At 33.2% G+C, this 13,429-nt stretch overlaps 1 protein-coding gene across 1 annotated transcript; it reads right to left on the reverse strand.

Annotated features, from left to right (window-relative positions):
- Nucleotides 1-1,660: 1,660 nt before the first annotated feature.
- LOC125215111 (probable protein phosphatase 2C 76) lies at nt 1,661-6,837 on the reverse strand. The gene is made up of 9 exons (XM_048116431.1): nt 6,420-6,837; nt 5,562-5,860; nt 4,823-4,950; nt 4,322-4,420; nt 3,369-3,527; nt 3,165-3,251; nt 2,726-2,817; nt 2,435-2,509; nt 1,661-2,073 (listed from the first exon to the last, which is right to left on the reverse strand). Exons 2-9 carry the CDS (start codon nt 5,813-5,815, stop codon nt 1,816-1,818), a joined length of 1,152 nt encoding a protein of 383 aa, XP_047972388.1. The 5' UTR covers nt 5,816-5,860; nt 6,420-6,837; the 3' UTR covers nt 1,661-1,815.
- Between the last annotated feature and the right edge of the window lie 6,592 nt (nt 6,838-13,429).

The following is a 13,429-nucleotide window of genomic DNA, read 5'->3' on the forward strand; positions in this document are numbered from 1 at the left end:
ATTATTATTATTATTATAATTAATACACCCTTCGTCTCAGTTTAAGCCAAATGTTTCTATTTTGGCACGAGAATTCAGATACTAGTGTTCAGTGAATTAAATTATAAATAGTAAAGTAGTAGTAATAAATAGGATAAAGTTAGAAAAGTAATAAAGTGATAAAATAAAAAGGAGAAAGAGAAAATAAAATACAAAGAGATAAAAAAATAAAGTGGAAGATATAAGTGAATTAATTATTGTCAACAAATGTATAAAAGTCGCATAATACGGTTTGGGTAGTTGACCTTGTAAAGAAAAGTGGGTAAAAATAAATGAGCGTAATACGAGTCATACTTTCGTCCTTTGAAAATAGAAAGTATTTTCTTTTTGGTTTGTTCCTTAAATATAAATTTTATGTACTTTGAATTTTAGATAATATTTTTCTCTAATGAACTCATCCTCCATTAATAAAATTTTCAATCACTTTTTCATTCTATATCTCTCTTACTTTAGCAATAACTATCATGCATCAAAACTTATATTATTTCAAAAGTTTTCACTTTTTAAAGAGGGAAAGAGTAATAAATTATGAATGGAATATGAAATTCACTTGCTAAAAAATAATAAAGTAGAATAATTATGTCGAATGAAAAAAGAAAATTTGAGATATTTGAAGAAAAAAATAATATAATTCTTTAGGCAGAAAAAAGAGGCCTGACCTATTTGACGCCTGAAAAATACTCCCTCCGTCCCACTTAAAATGCAACATTTGAGAATCTTCACGAGATTTTATGTAGTGTTTTTTTATGAGTTAATGAAGAGATAATAAAGTAAGAGAGATTAAGAAGTAAATATAGAGTTGTTTCCATTTTAGGAAATGTTTCATTTTTAATGAGATAACCAAGAAAAGAAAACGGTGCATTTTTAATGGGATTGAGAGAGTAGTTACAATGAAAATTTCACTTTTGCGTGCTTCTTGCAATTGTTGTTTTAATAATTTAAAAAATTTACCAAATGAATATGAAACTAAACGATGAATCGGAAGAAAACATATAATGAAGCAAGCTGAAGATTTTGTTGTACGTAGACAAGTGAATATACTCCTAAATTTGAATTGCACAAATACTATTGTGATGCAGATTAGATATCTGATCCAAGACACTCAATTTCGACGAACATTTACCGATCAAAGTATACCAATTTTTATACTTCGCAGATCTTTCCAAATATTTATGTTCTCAAGATAAGTTTATAAATATCTATAGGGATGTGATAAAAAAAATAACTAACAATACTTCCAATCTCGTACTGCCATGTGGCACGTAACATGTTGTATTGTAACATAAACATGCAATATACATTTATGAAAGTTGCATATAAATTTCCGCAGATTGCATGTTAGTCACATGCAAATTGAATTTTTTATTATTAAGTTTTGCATTTTAGACATAGACTGTTTAATTTGCATTATATTTATATAGACGAATTGCATTTATATATAGTTATTTTGCATTGTAGACAATTTATGTTTATAATGCAAAACTCAATAATATAAAATGCAATTTGCCTATGTATATTGCATGTTTGTGTTTACAATGTTGCATGTTACGCGTCACGTGGCAGCACGAGGTTGGAAGTACGTTGTGACTCGAATTAAGGATGCGCCATAGTGCTACCTCTATTGAGATATCATTATTAGTTTATTACCATTACCAACCAAAAAATTCAGATTAGTTTAAAACTGAGTGAATCAATTTATTTCAAAAAGGAGTATAAAAAAAACACAACTTACAAACCAATGAATGAACGAATCACAACCAGCCAGTCAACAAGTGATCAGCAGTTCTGAGTTTTCTGAGGCTCTTCTTCTTTCGAAGCTGGCTCCGATTCTCCGGTTCTGCTTGTCGTTGTCTGGGTTTCAACTTCAACTTCAACTTCAGCTTCAGCGTCTTGGTTGGGGCCCGCTTCCTCGTGTTGGAACTTGACAACGATACAGGTGATATTGTCTGCACTACCACGAGTGAAGGCGGTCTCTGTCAGTTTCCGCGCAGCTGCCACCGGCTCTTCTTCTGCTTGGGCTATCGAAACAGCATCCTGAAAAACGGTGTTCACCCAGTGCCTTTGGCATTACTTCTACGGTATATAACCAACTATCTCAACTAATATTACAAAATCCTAGAGCATCAAATGTTAAACTCAAACTAAACAAACACATTCAATTTCAACTAGTATTTGATGGACCATCTACCGTGTTACTTCTGAATACGAGCCGCTTCGGTTATCACTCAAAATTTATACTCTATCTGAAATGTCTGTGACGTGGGGAGTCAAGTGACCAGTTATATCTTGCTTATTGTGCATAAAACTCAAGATATGAAGGTCTTCATTCGAAGAAACTCAATTTTGGGTAGCGAATGTGTGAAAACTGCTGATAAAAATGTGTGAAAATAATTACCTCGTTGGGTACAACATCCCAAAGTCCATCACTGGCAAGCACAAGCCATTCAAGATCTCGATCAACTTCCAGGTCCTGTAGCAGTAAAATGATAAAATGACGTGTTCTGAACCAAGAACCGGAACTAAAATTGGTCAACCATATAAGTACCTGACACTCGATTACATCGTAATTTAGAGCACATTTTATTTTTAGACTATCAATGCAACTTATGAGAGCTCAACTCTCAGGCTAATCCTTTTACCAGCAAAATCTAACGTGTCAAAACATTAGTGACAGAATTGCGAGTACCTGAATCTCAGGCTCAGCTATAACGAATTGTTTCAGCATGCGGTTTCCGAAAGCACGAGACATGGCCAAGACACCTCCGACCCTCCAAGTACCTAACACAAACATTTATAAAAGATCATCCAGTCAGACTTTGAGCATAAAATTTTACCTGTCAACAAATAGAACAACAAGATAACATTTTATCAGAAATGTATGAACACTCAAGAATATTATTGACGCAAATAATCGGTTCTTTCTTGCATCCTATGATAATCAGCCACCCAGCTGACAGAATATGGAAAGCAGAAAAAGGACCATTAATTAGATCCCTCCAGTGAATATCAGCATGGAAAGGATTTCAATTACAAAAGCTAAAGGACACCATTCTAAAGAGGACAATGCTTCTTGCTATAGTTGTATGAGAAGCACAAGAGTCTTGTATGATGAAAGATCACCAAACCTGCCCACATCACAACGCCTCCAGCATTTTCAATTCTTCTCCTCTCATCGCTTCTATTGGGTTTGTGGTCATCTGAGAGTGGAATTGCTGTCAAACATGGAGAGAGAAAATTAGTTGAGAAAGTTATGACCTCAATATTTGATTGAAGTATCAAATGCCTAAAATCTGAGATAGTTAAAAAGAAAATATGAGATCATGTAGTACCTTTTCCAGCCTTTGATATAATAGTTCGAGAGTCTCCAACATTTGCAACATAAAGGTGGTTGCCTACCAGAACTGCTGTTGAAGCTGTTGAGCCATCATCTCGGAATGTCTCCTTTTCAGAATCCAGAAAGTCTTTGTCGGTCTTCCGATATGTTTCACCTGTGGTTTTGTAATTGTTATTAGGTAAATTACAAGACACATGTTATCAACAGACGACCACTACACCTAATCTTTCTAAGATAAAAGGATTTCTTACCATGCAACGAAGCTAATTTAGTCAAACATGACAGCAGCATAGATATAACAGTTCTAAAAGATCAGATACAGTGAACATAAGAATACACAATTTCCCAATAAATCAAGTACCCAAAAGTTTGTAAGGGTTATGAAATTTAGAGGCATTTGAAACAGATTATCACTATCACGTTCCAAATGATGCTCTGCATAAATACTTCATTTCTCATAATTCATATGTTATCTGATAACAAAAGTAACAAGTACGAAGCCTAATTTGAACTTCAAGCTAGCTAGAATCTTCACTAATTATTATCAGGTGCCACTTAAGAATCTATAAAAGATAAGTTAGTTCACTTTATCACCTAAATAAATGGCTAGATTGATACTCAATGTTGCATCACACATGAAGAGCCTGAGATGCAGGGAAGAAATTATACCATTGAAAGGTAACAATATAAAATATAGGTGCATAATATTTTGCATAGAGTCGAGGCAAGTTCTAAGTGAGGCAGCTGATCTCTTGCGTAGCCGAAACAAGGCAGAAAATATTTCAATTCGTTAAAGCATGGATTTCTGATTAGTGTTTACCAAAGTATCCTAGATTACCAACAGAGTCTGGTGTCCACCCAAAGGAGAAAGGAAAAACAAACATTTCATGCAATCGAAGATCAAAATTTGGTTATACAAAATGACTTATATAGTGTGCCTCAACTTACTTATAGCCTTTCTTGTGTTCGTAATAAATTCTCGATGTTTCGTTAGATTCCCAAAGAGATGTTCCTTCAGATATTCAGCAGCGCGAGAGCCACCATGACCTGCCATGCCCCATATAAAAATAAGAGTAATATTCTCAAACAATTTAAAGTATATTCAGATGAACAGAGAAATAGGAGTAATAGTTAGCTACAAACATTACAAGTCATCCTTTTTACAATAAACGTTGAGGTCATGCAGTCAAATCTGAGAATTTAATTATGTTAAACAAACATTTTATAATTCATTATTTCATTTATACACGAACAATTGGAAAATACTTATATTCCTTATTAAAATTCATTCATATACGGACAGTGTTATAAGCAGTCATCTCTTTAGATGTCTTTAGATGTGCAACTTAGATTACGATTTGCTCCCTCCAGCAGGTACTCTATTCCTTTGGCAATTAATACAAAATTTTAGGAAAAAAGTACTATAATACTTATAGGATAAGAGTTGACCATCAAATATCCCAAAGAGGGAGACTGACTGCCCATCAATCTTGGTAGCCTTAATGTCATAGAAGTCCTCCATGCTAGCCCTTTTTCCTCTAAAGCTGGCATATCCACAGCTTAATCTCGCATCTTCACTGTTAATCAAGAAATTAGATGTGATTATGCCTTCAATCATTTCACATCAGAAGAATTTTGAGCTATGAGCAGAAACAAGTAGATTAGCAGACAAAAAAAGCTAATTCATCAAGTTTTGCATGTTACATGAACCAGGAGAAAAGACGTAAAAATAATTATCTAGGCTACAAACTCAAACGAATGCATATTCAACTGATTCTACCATTGGGGACAAGAAAGAAGAGGGTTAGAATGAATACTCATTTTCTGGTTGACAACTTTAGAAGGAAATGGGTAAATTTCATTTGCATGACACGCCAATTAAAGCATCAAAAATGTAGATATAAAATTAAAGAACATGCAAGGACAACTGATTGTTTGATCTGAAAGGAAGGATGAAAAGAAAATGGCAATATATAACATATTCATTCACTACTTCATATATATCATGGTGCAAAAGAAGCATGTGTCCAGGACAACTGAATGCACAAGTTAAGACTATAAAAGGAACCTAACTAAATTATTGCATGCATCACTTTCAAAATTAACTAATATATGCAGCAGTGTTTTCCACGTGAGATAATTACGAAAGATATACCAACAAAAGTTATTAAATTCAAAATCCAATCACCTGCTCCATCCGCCACTAGCATAGCCACCATCGTCATCCTTCTCAGGTAAAGCATCAACCACAGGTCCTCTAGCATTTTCTCCACAATCCACCATCATTGTTCTTGTTCTTCCGAGCTTATAGTTCGACAAATAAGGGCAGAGGTCAGTGGTATTTAAACCTCCACAGATATATCTTAACCGCGCGACCTCAGTTTGTCTCCTGATATGTCCCGCCCAAAGATTTACAGCACTCAAGACTCTGTTGCATAACATCTAAAGCAGATGCCTTGATCCAAAATTGAATCTAATAATCCAGTACTGCAAAATACACAAAAAGAAAAAGAACAGTTAAAAAAAGATACTACAGTACTAAAGAGAATGAATCAGCTTCATTATATCGCTATTATACATTTAAGTTGGATTATTTATACATTTCATCAACACTACTCCCGAGTGATGAATGGTGAAAGAATGAACTAATTTTGTAAACCATCAAATCAAGTTGAAATGGATTAGCTAAACCATAAGCATTCATCTCTTTCTTTCAATTTGGCAAAAAAAGATTTGAACACAACAAAGCAAAGCTTTTGTCGTTGAGTAATTACTTTAGAAATAAGCTCATACCATGGGATTCAACAATTAGAAAACTACACGCATTTGCAGTTAATGAACCGACTTTGACACGATGAAATCTCAATTTACTTGCATTCTTCATTAATTAGACAAACAAGTCACATTCAAACTATAAGTATTCCATTTTTTTCACTAACAATCTTTAACAGTGTTCAGTTTCCACAGTACTACAAAAAGCTGCAAGGAATCAGCTCCGAATAGAGCTTACATATAAAAGAGATTCAAAATAAATAGCAGCTCTTACACTAAAAATAGTCGATTCGTCGAGCTGCAAAGTCACACGCCGAGATGCAGATCCACGAGCATTTCACTTAACGAATATCACGCTTTATGAGTAATCAATCAACGAATAACAGATCGATCGGTTTAAAATGGAACAATGAATCGGATCAAATATAAGATCGCCGAAGATCCTGGCTGCATCATTCAGAAAAAGGAATCGGTATCCATTTTTTTTTAATGAAAACTAGTAAAAAGAAAAAATCCAAGCTCGTGATGATAACGGAAACATCGGTCTCGGAATCAGGAAACCCTAGACAGATTGATTTATTGGTAGCAGTAGCACTGTTGGTAGTGGAGCGGATGAAAATGAATTTTGTTGTGGATTGGCGGATGGTAGAAAGAGAGAGTGAGAGAGAGAAATTGTCACCGAGAGAGTGAAGGCGACGTGGCACAATCATAATATCTGAGCGTAAATATGCGTGAATATTGTCTTTGATAAAAAATATTGTGCAGATGCATTATTGATTCATATTATTCCAGATAGATTGATAATTTAAATAATCTGTCATTAAAACTAAATTAAATAATTTAATATATTTATAGTATCTTTCATTATTTATTTTTCACTCATTTTCACTCTTCAATCTCATTCTTTCTTAATATTGCCTCTATTTAAAAAAATTGAATCTATAAAGTAGTTTGTTTTAGTTGGTTCCACAAAATTAGTCTATTTTCATATTTTTGCAAGCTTCTCTCTCTTATGAGTTGAGCTCAACTAGTTAGTCACATTTCAATCTCTCTTTTCCGAAGTTTATATCTATACATATATAAAAGACGAGTTTTGCCCTTAATTGCAAATATTTATAAGTTTTGGATTGTTTAATAAAATTTAGATATTTTAGTTGACCAATCAAAAAATTAATTCAATTTATAAATATAGCTGTTACAAATTTAATCACCATTTGTGAAAATATTTGAGTCAATTCATCTATTTATATTTTGGCCGTTACAAATATTTGGCTTGGAAGTTTTCTTCATAAAGGTATATAAATTTTTGGCCGTTATAAATTTTTAATAATTGTAATTTAATCTCAATATTTCAATAATAAGCATTACATATAGATCAACCATGGAATTGGGGTTACATGAATTAGAAGATTTGTAACTTTGTAACCGTCCCATTATTAGGAATTGTATTAATAATAATTTAATGTAAATTTTTAACACACTATAACTTCTCTATATTTTTTTTCTATATATATGTGCCATTCACTAGCTTATTACTCACTTTCTCATTACCTTTACCTATAATCTATTACATCACTGAATTTTCTACGAATTTGTTTTCAGTATGATTCTTGCTTTTTATTAATAGTATATTTTCATATTTCTACATTTTACACATTCTTTAAGTGTAATTATTATGTTACTGATATTTGTTGTTATGTTCTTATCAGAGAGGATAGTTAAAACTATGGAAATGAGATTTCTCTATTAGCAGTCTACCATAACTTTATCAATCAAAGGTTGATATCATGGACGCATTCACATTGCCAAATTTGGTTTTGAAATTGATAAGTATTTTATAAAATTTTATAGTACAAATGATAAGTTGTGTTCGCATTATTCACGAATGAAAATATTTCTCAAAGTGCAATATGGGGGTCTGTAGTTGACTATGTTTGAAGTTCTTATCTACATATGGGAGCAAACTGGCTTGGCTGAGAAGATGGTGTCGACGCAGATGAAAGTGTTGGAAACGGTGAGCTATTGGAGATAGATGAGGGTCGATGGGCGATGGGGCAGAGCTACATGAGCATAAATGATTTTAGATTCTATTTTTTTTATTGAAATTTTTATTTCTTGGATGCATTTTGATCTATTAATGGACTTGACTAATTTGCTATTGTTAATTGATTTTCTAATAGTGAAATTATTGAATGTTATATGATTAGTAATTAAATGGATTGATGAACAATGTAATTACTTCCAATATAAGTATTAAATTAAAAGTTCAACATTATTAAAAAAAATCTACAAGACAATATGGAAAGTTATTTTGATTTTTCAACATTACCAAAAGTTATTAATAACAAAATCAAAATTGCTTTGTAATTAAATGTCATTGGTTTATATTGTATTAGTGATTAAAAACTGTATAATTTTATTTTCTACTCCCTCCGTCCCAGAAAGATTGTCCCATTTCCTTTTTCACACTCGTTTTGCAAAAATAATAATAAATAGTTAAAGTAGAGAGTGAGTAAAGTAAAAGAAAGAATAATGTAGAGAATAGTCTTACCTACGTTATTCTTTCTCTTATTTTACTCTCTTTTAACTTTATCTATTTATTATTATTTTTGCAAAATGAGTGCAAAAAATATCATAATTTATTTTATTTAAATTTTCAATTTTATATGAGAAAATTTAATAAACCGTGTAACGCACGGGGTTGATACTAGTAAAAATAGTAAGCAAGCTGTTTATGTCCTCAATTTTATGGATATGATAATAAACTAGGTTTTTGAGAGATCAGGGTTTCATTGAATTTTCTAATCTTGGTTCGATTACTCTAATAGGACATTGACATGAATAGTAAATTGGATCCATGCCCTTAAAAAGTGCCAATATATATTACTTTATCGAATGTGATACATACGTCGATAAAAGTTTGAATGAAGTTAAATTCCTTAGGATGATTAGCAAGAAGGATTGTAATTTGTATGTGATGAATATTCAAGTAAAGACATATGTTATATTTTATGAAAATATAAATTTTGTCCGTGGCCATGAAAATTTGGCTATTTCTTTTCAAAATACTAGTGTGATTAGATATTTTTTGATTTAGATAATGTTTCTCCAGTTTTGGCTTTGTTAAGTTATATACTCCGTATATTTCATTTCAAAATAGTAGTGGTGGTTACTGTTTCTCACTCTTGCTTTGTCAGTTTCACCATTCATTGGAAAATTCTGTTTCCTCAATTTGGCTTTTCTATAGTTTTTCAATGTTAATTATTGCTTTTTGTCCACGAGGTACAATTCTTGTTCAATTATTGATCTCAAGAAGAAATTTATGCCTAATTAAATGCCAAAGCCTTAGAAGATATATACATTTGATTTCAGTAGTTGGCACAAAAATAAAGAGAAAATTCAGATTTCCAAGAGGTTTGGAATTTTGTTAGAATATTGATAACTTCCCCGTGACAAAATATCTTTTTATAGTATTTAAACAAGAGTGTGGAGATTTACCACCGAAAGTGAAAGTAGTCAATCAAATTCAAATCAAATTATTGAATTAGACTAGGTATATATCATGTGACGTTGCTTATTTAAATTTAGTAACTCAAATCAAATTAGCAATTATTGTAAATGATAGACTTTCGTGTCCCCATCATTTCGTGTCTATGAGAAATTGAATAAATTTTTGGTGACCCATTATTTTGGTGGGAAACGGACTTTTTTGCTATAATCCGAAGTTTTCAGGCCCACTTGTAGAGATGGACACGTCAAAATGTCGCATACAACCTTTTCTCTATTCTACTACTACTAATTATATGTCTACTAGTACAATATATAGGATGAATATAATTGTCAAAAAAATTTACTAAATTCAGTCTAATTTTAGTTTTTACCGCAATTTTATAAATCAGATGTAAACATTGTTGACGTTTTCTTAATCAAATGTACACAATTTTATTCGTGAATGGACGGCATCATTTAATTCATCAGCATTGACACCAACATATGACTTCACGTTGCATATCAATATATTCGTCATTAAAAAATTGTGAACAAATTCAAACTTCATGATATTTTGATTAATTTATTAAAAATGTGGGACGGACCAGAGTTTCACTAAACATCATAATTTTCTGACAATTTACCCAAATTTAAAATATTGAGTTGAGATTAAATAGAAACATAATGTTTTTTAGAAGTTAAATAATTTTTCCACTTAACATATGGATAATTTAATTTTCGGTATCTGATGGATAGATATAATTAATAGATTTTGATGATGCCATTTGATTGATTCATTCGACAATTCTTAATTTCACAAAAAACATGAATTACATCACATATACAAGATCACGATAATTACGATAAGATTAATAAATCCGTCACGAGATTGGATGCCGAATTCTACCAATCAACCAATGACTAAAATACAATTATTGAAACAATTAAATTATAATTCCAGCTTATTTAAATTTTCAATTATATGGAACTATATTTTTTATTAGATGATGCTTGAAAAATTGTAATGGAGAGGGCATGATATGGAGTTAAGGGCATCAATCCAGCACGAGGTGGTTTTGGCATGTCCGATTGCGGTTCCACTCGTTGCGGGGAGGCTAAGGCCATCCGCAACGCTATCTCTTATCCGTCTCTTAACCGTCTCATCTCTTCACTATTCATGGGCCCCACTGTACTTTTCAGCTCATCTCTTAACTAAGAGACAGCACCTGCAACCCTCCATCTCTTAACCATCTCTTATCCATCTCTTAACTATTCATTCAATTTCATTTTTTATTTTTAATTCCAACAAATTCCATTAATAAAAAACACACTTCATTATAAATAAAATAAAATTACAATTTAAAATACATAAAAAAATAAAAAAGACATAATTAAAAACCTAGAAATTACAAATTGCACACTTAAACTCAAATAAAAAAAATGGAGGCAAAGAAGCAGAAGAAGGAGTTCTCTAGTGACGATCATCTAATGGATGCCAAATTTTGCCCAAATGTGCTCCATTAGATCCTCCTGGAGTTGGGCGTGGGCGGTAGAATCACGTGTCCTTGCCCGAATAGACAACCGCTCTTGCAAAGACGGATGCACTCCCGTTCGAGGCGGACTACTTGCGGTTGAGCTTCCCGGGGTTTCAGGGTCGAACAATTTCCCGCCTCAGGTCCTTCGTCGGCGACAATCATGTTGTGCAAGATTATGCACGTATACATGATGTCGACCATATTCTCTATAAACCACTGTCGAGCCGGGGCTTTGATAATGTTCCATCGAGCTTGGAGAACCCCGAACGCTCTCTCCACATCCTTGCGAGCAGACTCTTGCTTCTGCGCAAAAAGAGACTGCTTTTCGTCCGCAGGCCTGTTGAACGTCTTCACGAAGGTTGGCCACTTCGGATAGATGTCGTCGGCAAGATAGTACCCCATTTTATACTGGCGATTGTTAGCGACGAAGTTGATGGCCGGCGCTTTACCATTCAGAACTTCAGCGAAGAGGTCGGAGTTGTTGAGCACGTTGATGTCGTTGTTCGAGCCGGGGACCCCGAAATACGCATGCCAAATCCATAGCCGGTAGTCGGCGACGGCCTCGAGTATAACGGTGGGGTGGGTGCCTTTGTGGCCGCTCGTGTATGACCCCTTCAACGCCACAAGGCAATTCTTCCATTGCCAATGCATGCAATCGACACTCCCGAGCATCCCGGGGAATCCGTGCACTTGTTCGTCGGAGCGTCGTGTGGCTAGGATGGCCAACAGCGTCGAACCCTTCTCTGAAGAACTCTTCCCGTGCCGCCAATGTATTCGCGATATGCAAAAATAGCGGGCGTGACATACGGAAACGGCGACGGAAGTAGATATCTCCCCACACCGGGTTCGGACTGAAGTAATCACGTTCCAACCTTGCGGCGGCTTCCTCCCGGTTACGGTGGATGTATGTCCGGCGTCACCTAGGAGGCGCGGCGGCTTCCTCCTCCCTACGTCGATCTTCTTCTAGCGATTCTTCCATTATTCGACGCATTTGCTCAAATGGATCCATAATTGATTAAATTTGGGAGAAGAAAAAAATAAAGGAATGATCTTATAGAAGTGATTGGAGAGGAAAGAAAGAGAGATGAGAGAATAGATGTGTGTTTGTGTGTAAAATGGAGAATGGAGATTAGTAGGGGTGGGTCGATACGATATATCGTATCGAAAACGTTGTATCGTGTATCGTATCGAAAATATCGATATGAAAGAATTCCATATCGTTATCGTATCGAAAGTTTCGATATATCGAATTTCGATATAAAAAAATTTCATATCGTTATCGTATCGATATTTCGATATATCGTACCGAAATTCGATATATCGTTAAATATCTATATATCAAAAATTTCGATATATATCGAAAATAAAATATCGATATATATCGAAAATATCGATATATCGAAAATTTTCGATATATATCGTATTTTCGATATAAAACGATATATCGCGATATAAGGAAATTCGTATCGTAATCGTATCGAAAACTTACGATACAGTATCATATCGTATCGAAAATTACGATATATCGAAAATTCGATAATTTTTCGATATTTTTCAATACGATACGAGTGATATATCATTTTTTCGATATTTTTCCCCAGCCCTAGTGTATCATTCATTTTCAGAATATAATTGATTGATTGAGCTACTTGTGGAATTGTATGCGTTTGATATGTTTATCTTTCACGATACTAAAATAGTGTTACATTAACTCACTACAATATATTTCAAGTTTTATGAAAAACTAAAAATATCAGAATTTAATTTTGTTTTTGTTATTTGTAAAATTAATGATACCAATTAAAAGTTTTTAGATGATAAGCATAAAATAAATACTCTCTCGGTTACCGGTTACATAAAAGTAGATGCTCTTTCCTTTTCAAGTATGTTACCTAAAAATAGAAAATTTCCATTTTAGAAATTGCTTTCTCTCAAATATAATGAGACTTATTTTTTACTAGTAATTTTTTTTTTCTATCTCTCTAACTTTACTAATTTTACATTAAAACTTATGTCATTTTAAGTATTATTTTTATTTTAATCTTTTTTCACAAATCAACTACTATATGGAAAACAATGCCATTGACTCGTTTAGTGCTTGCGACGATTCGTCATCGTTCTTGACCGTCTCATTGATAATGGGATCAAACTTGACACCCCTCAATAATTCAATGATTGGGACAGTTACAAGATTTTAGATGTCTAACATAAAAATAGGACTAATGTATTATTATATATTTCAAGTATATAATCAACAAAA

The sequence above is a fragment of the Salvia hispanica genome, chromosome 3, assembly GCF_023119035.1.
Source record: "Salvia hispanica cultivar TCC Black 2014 chromosome 3, UniMelb_Shisp_WGS_1.0, whole genome shotgun sequence".
Taxonomy (NCBI): Eukaryota; Viridiplantae; Streptophyta; class Magnoliopsida; order Lamiales; family Lamiaceae; genus Salvia; species Salvia hispanica.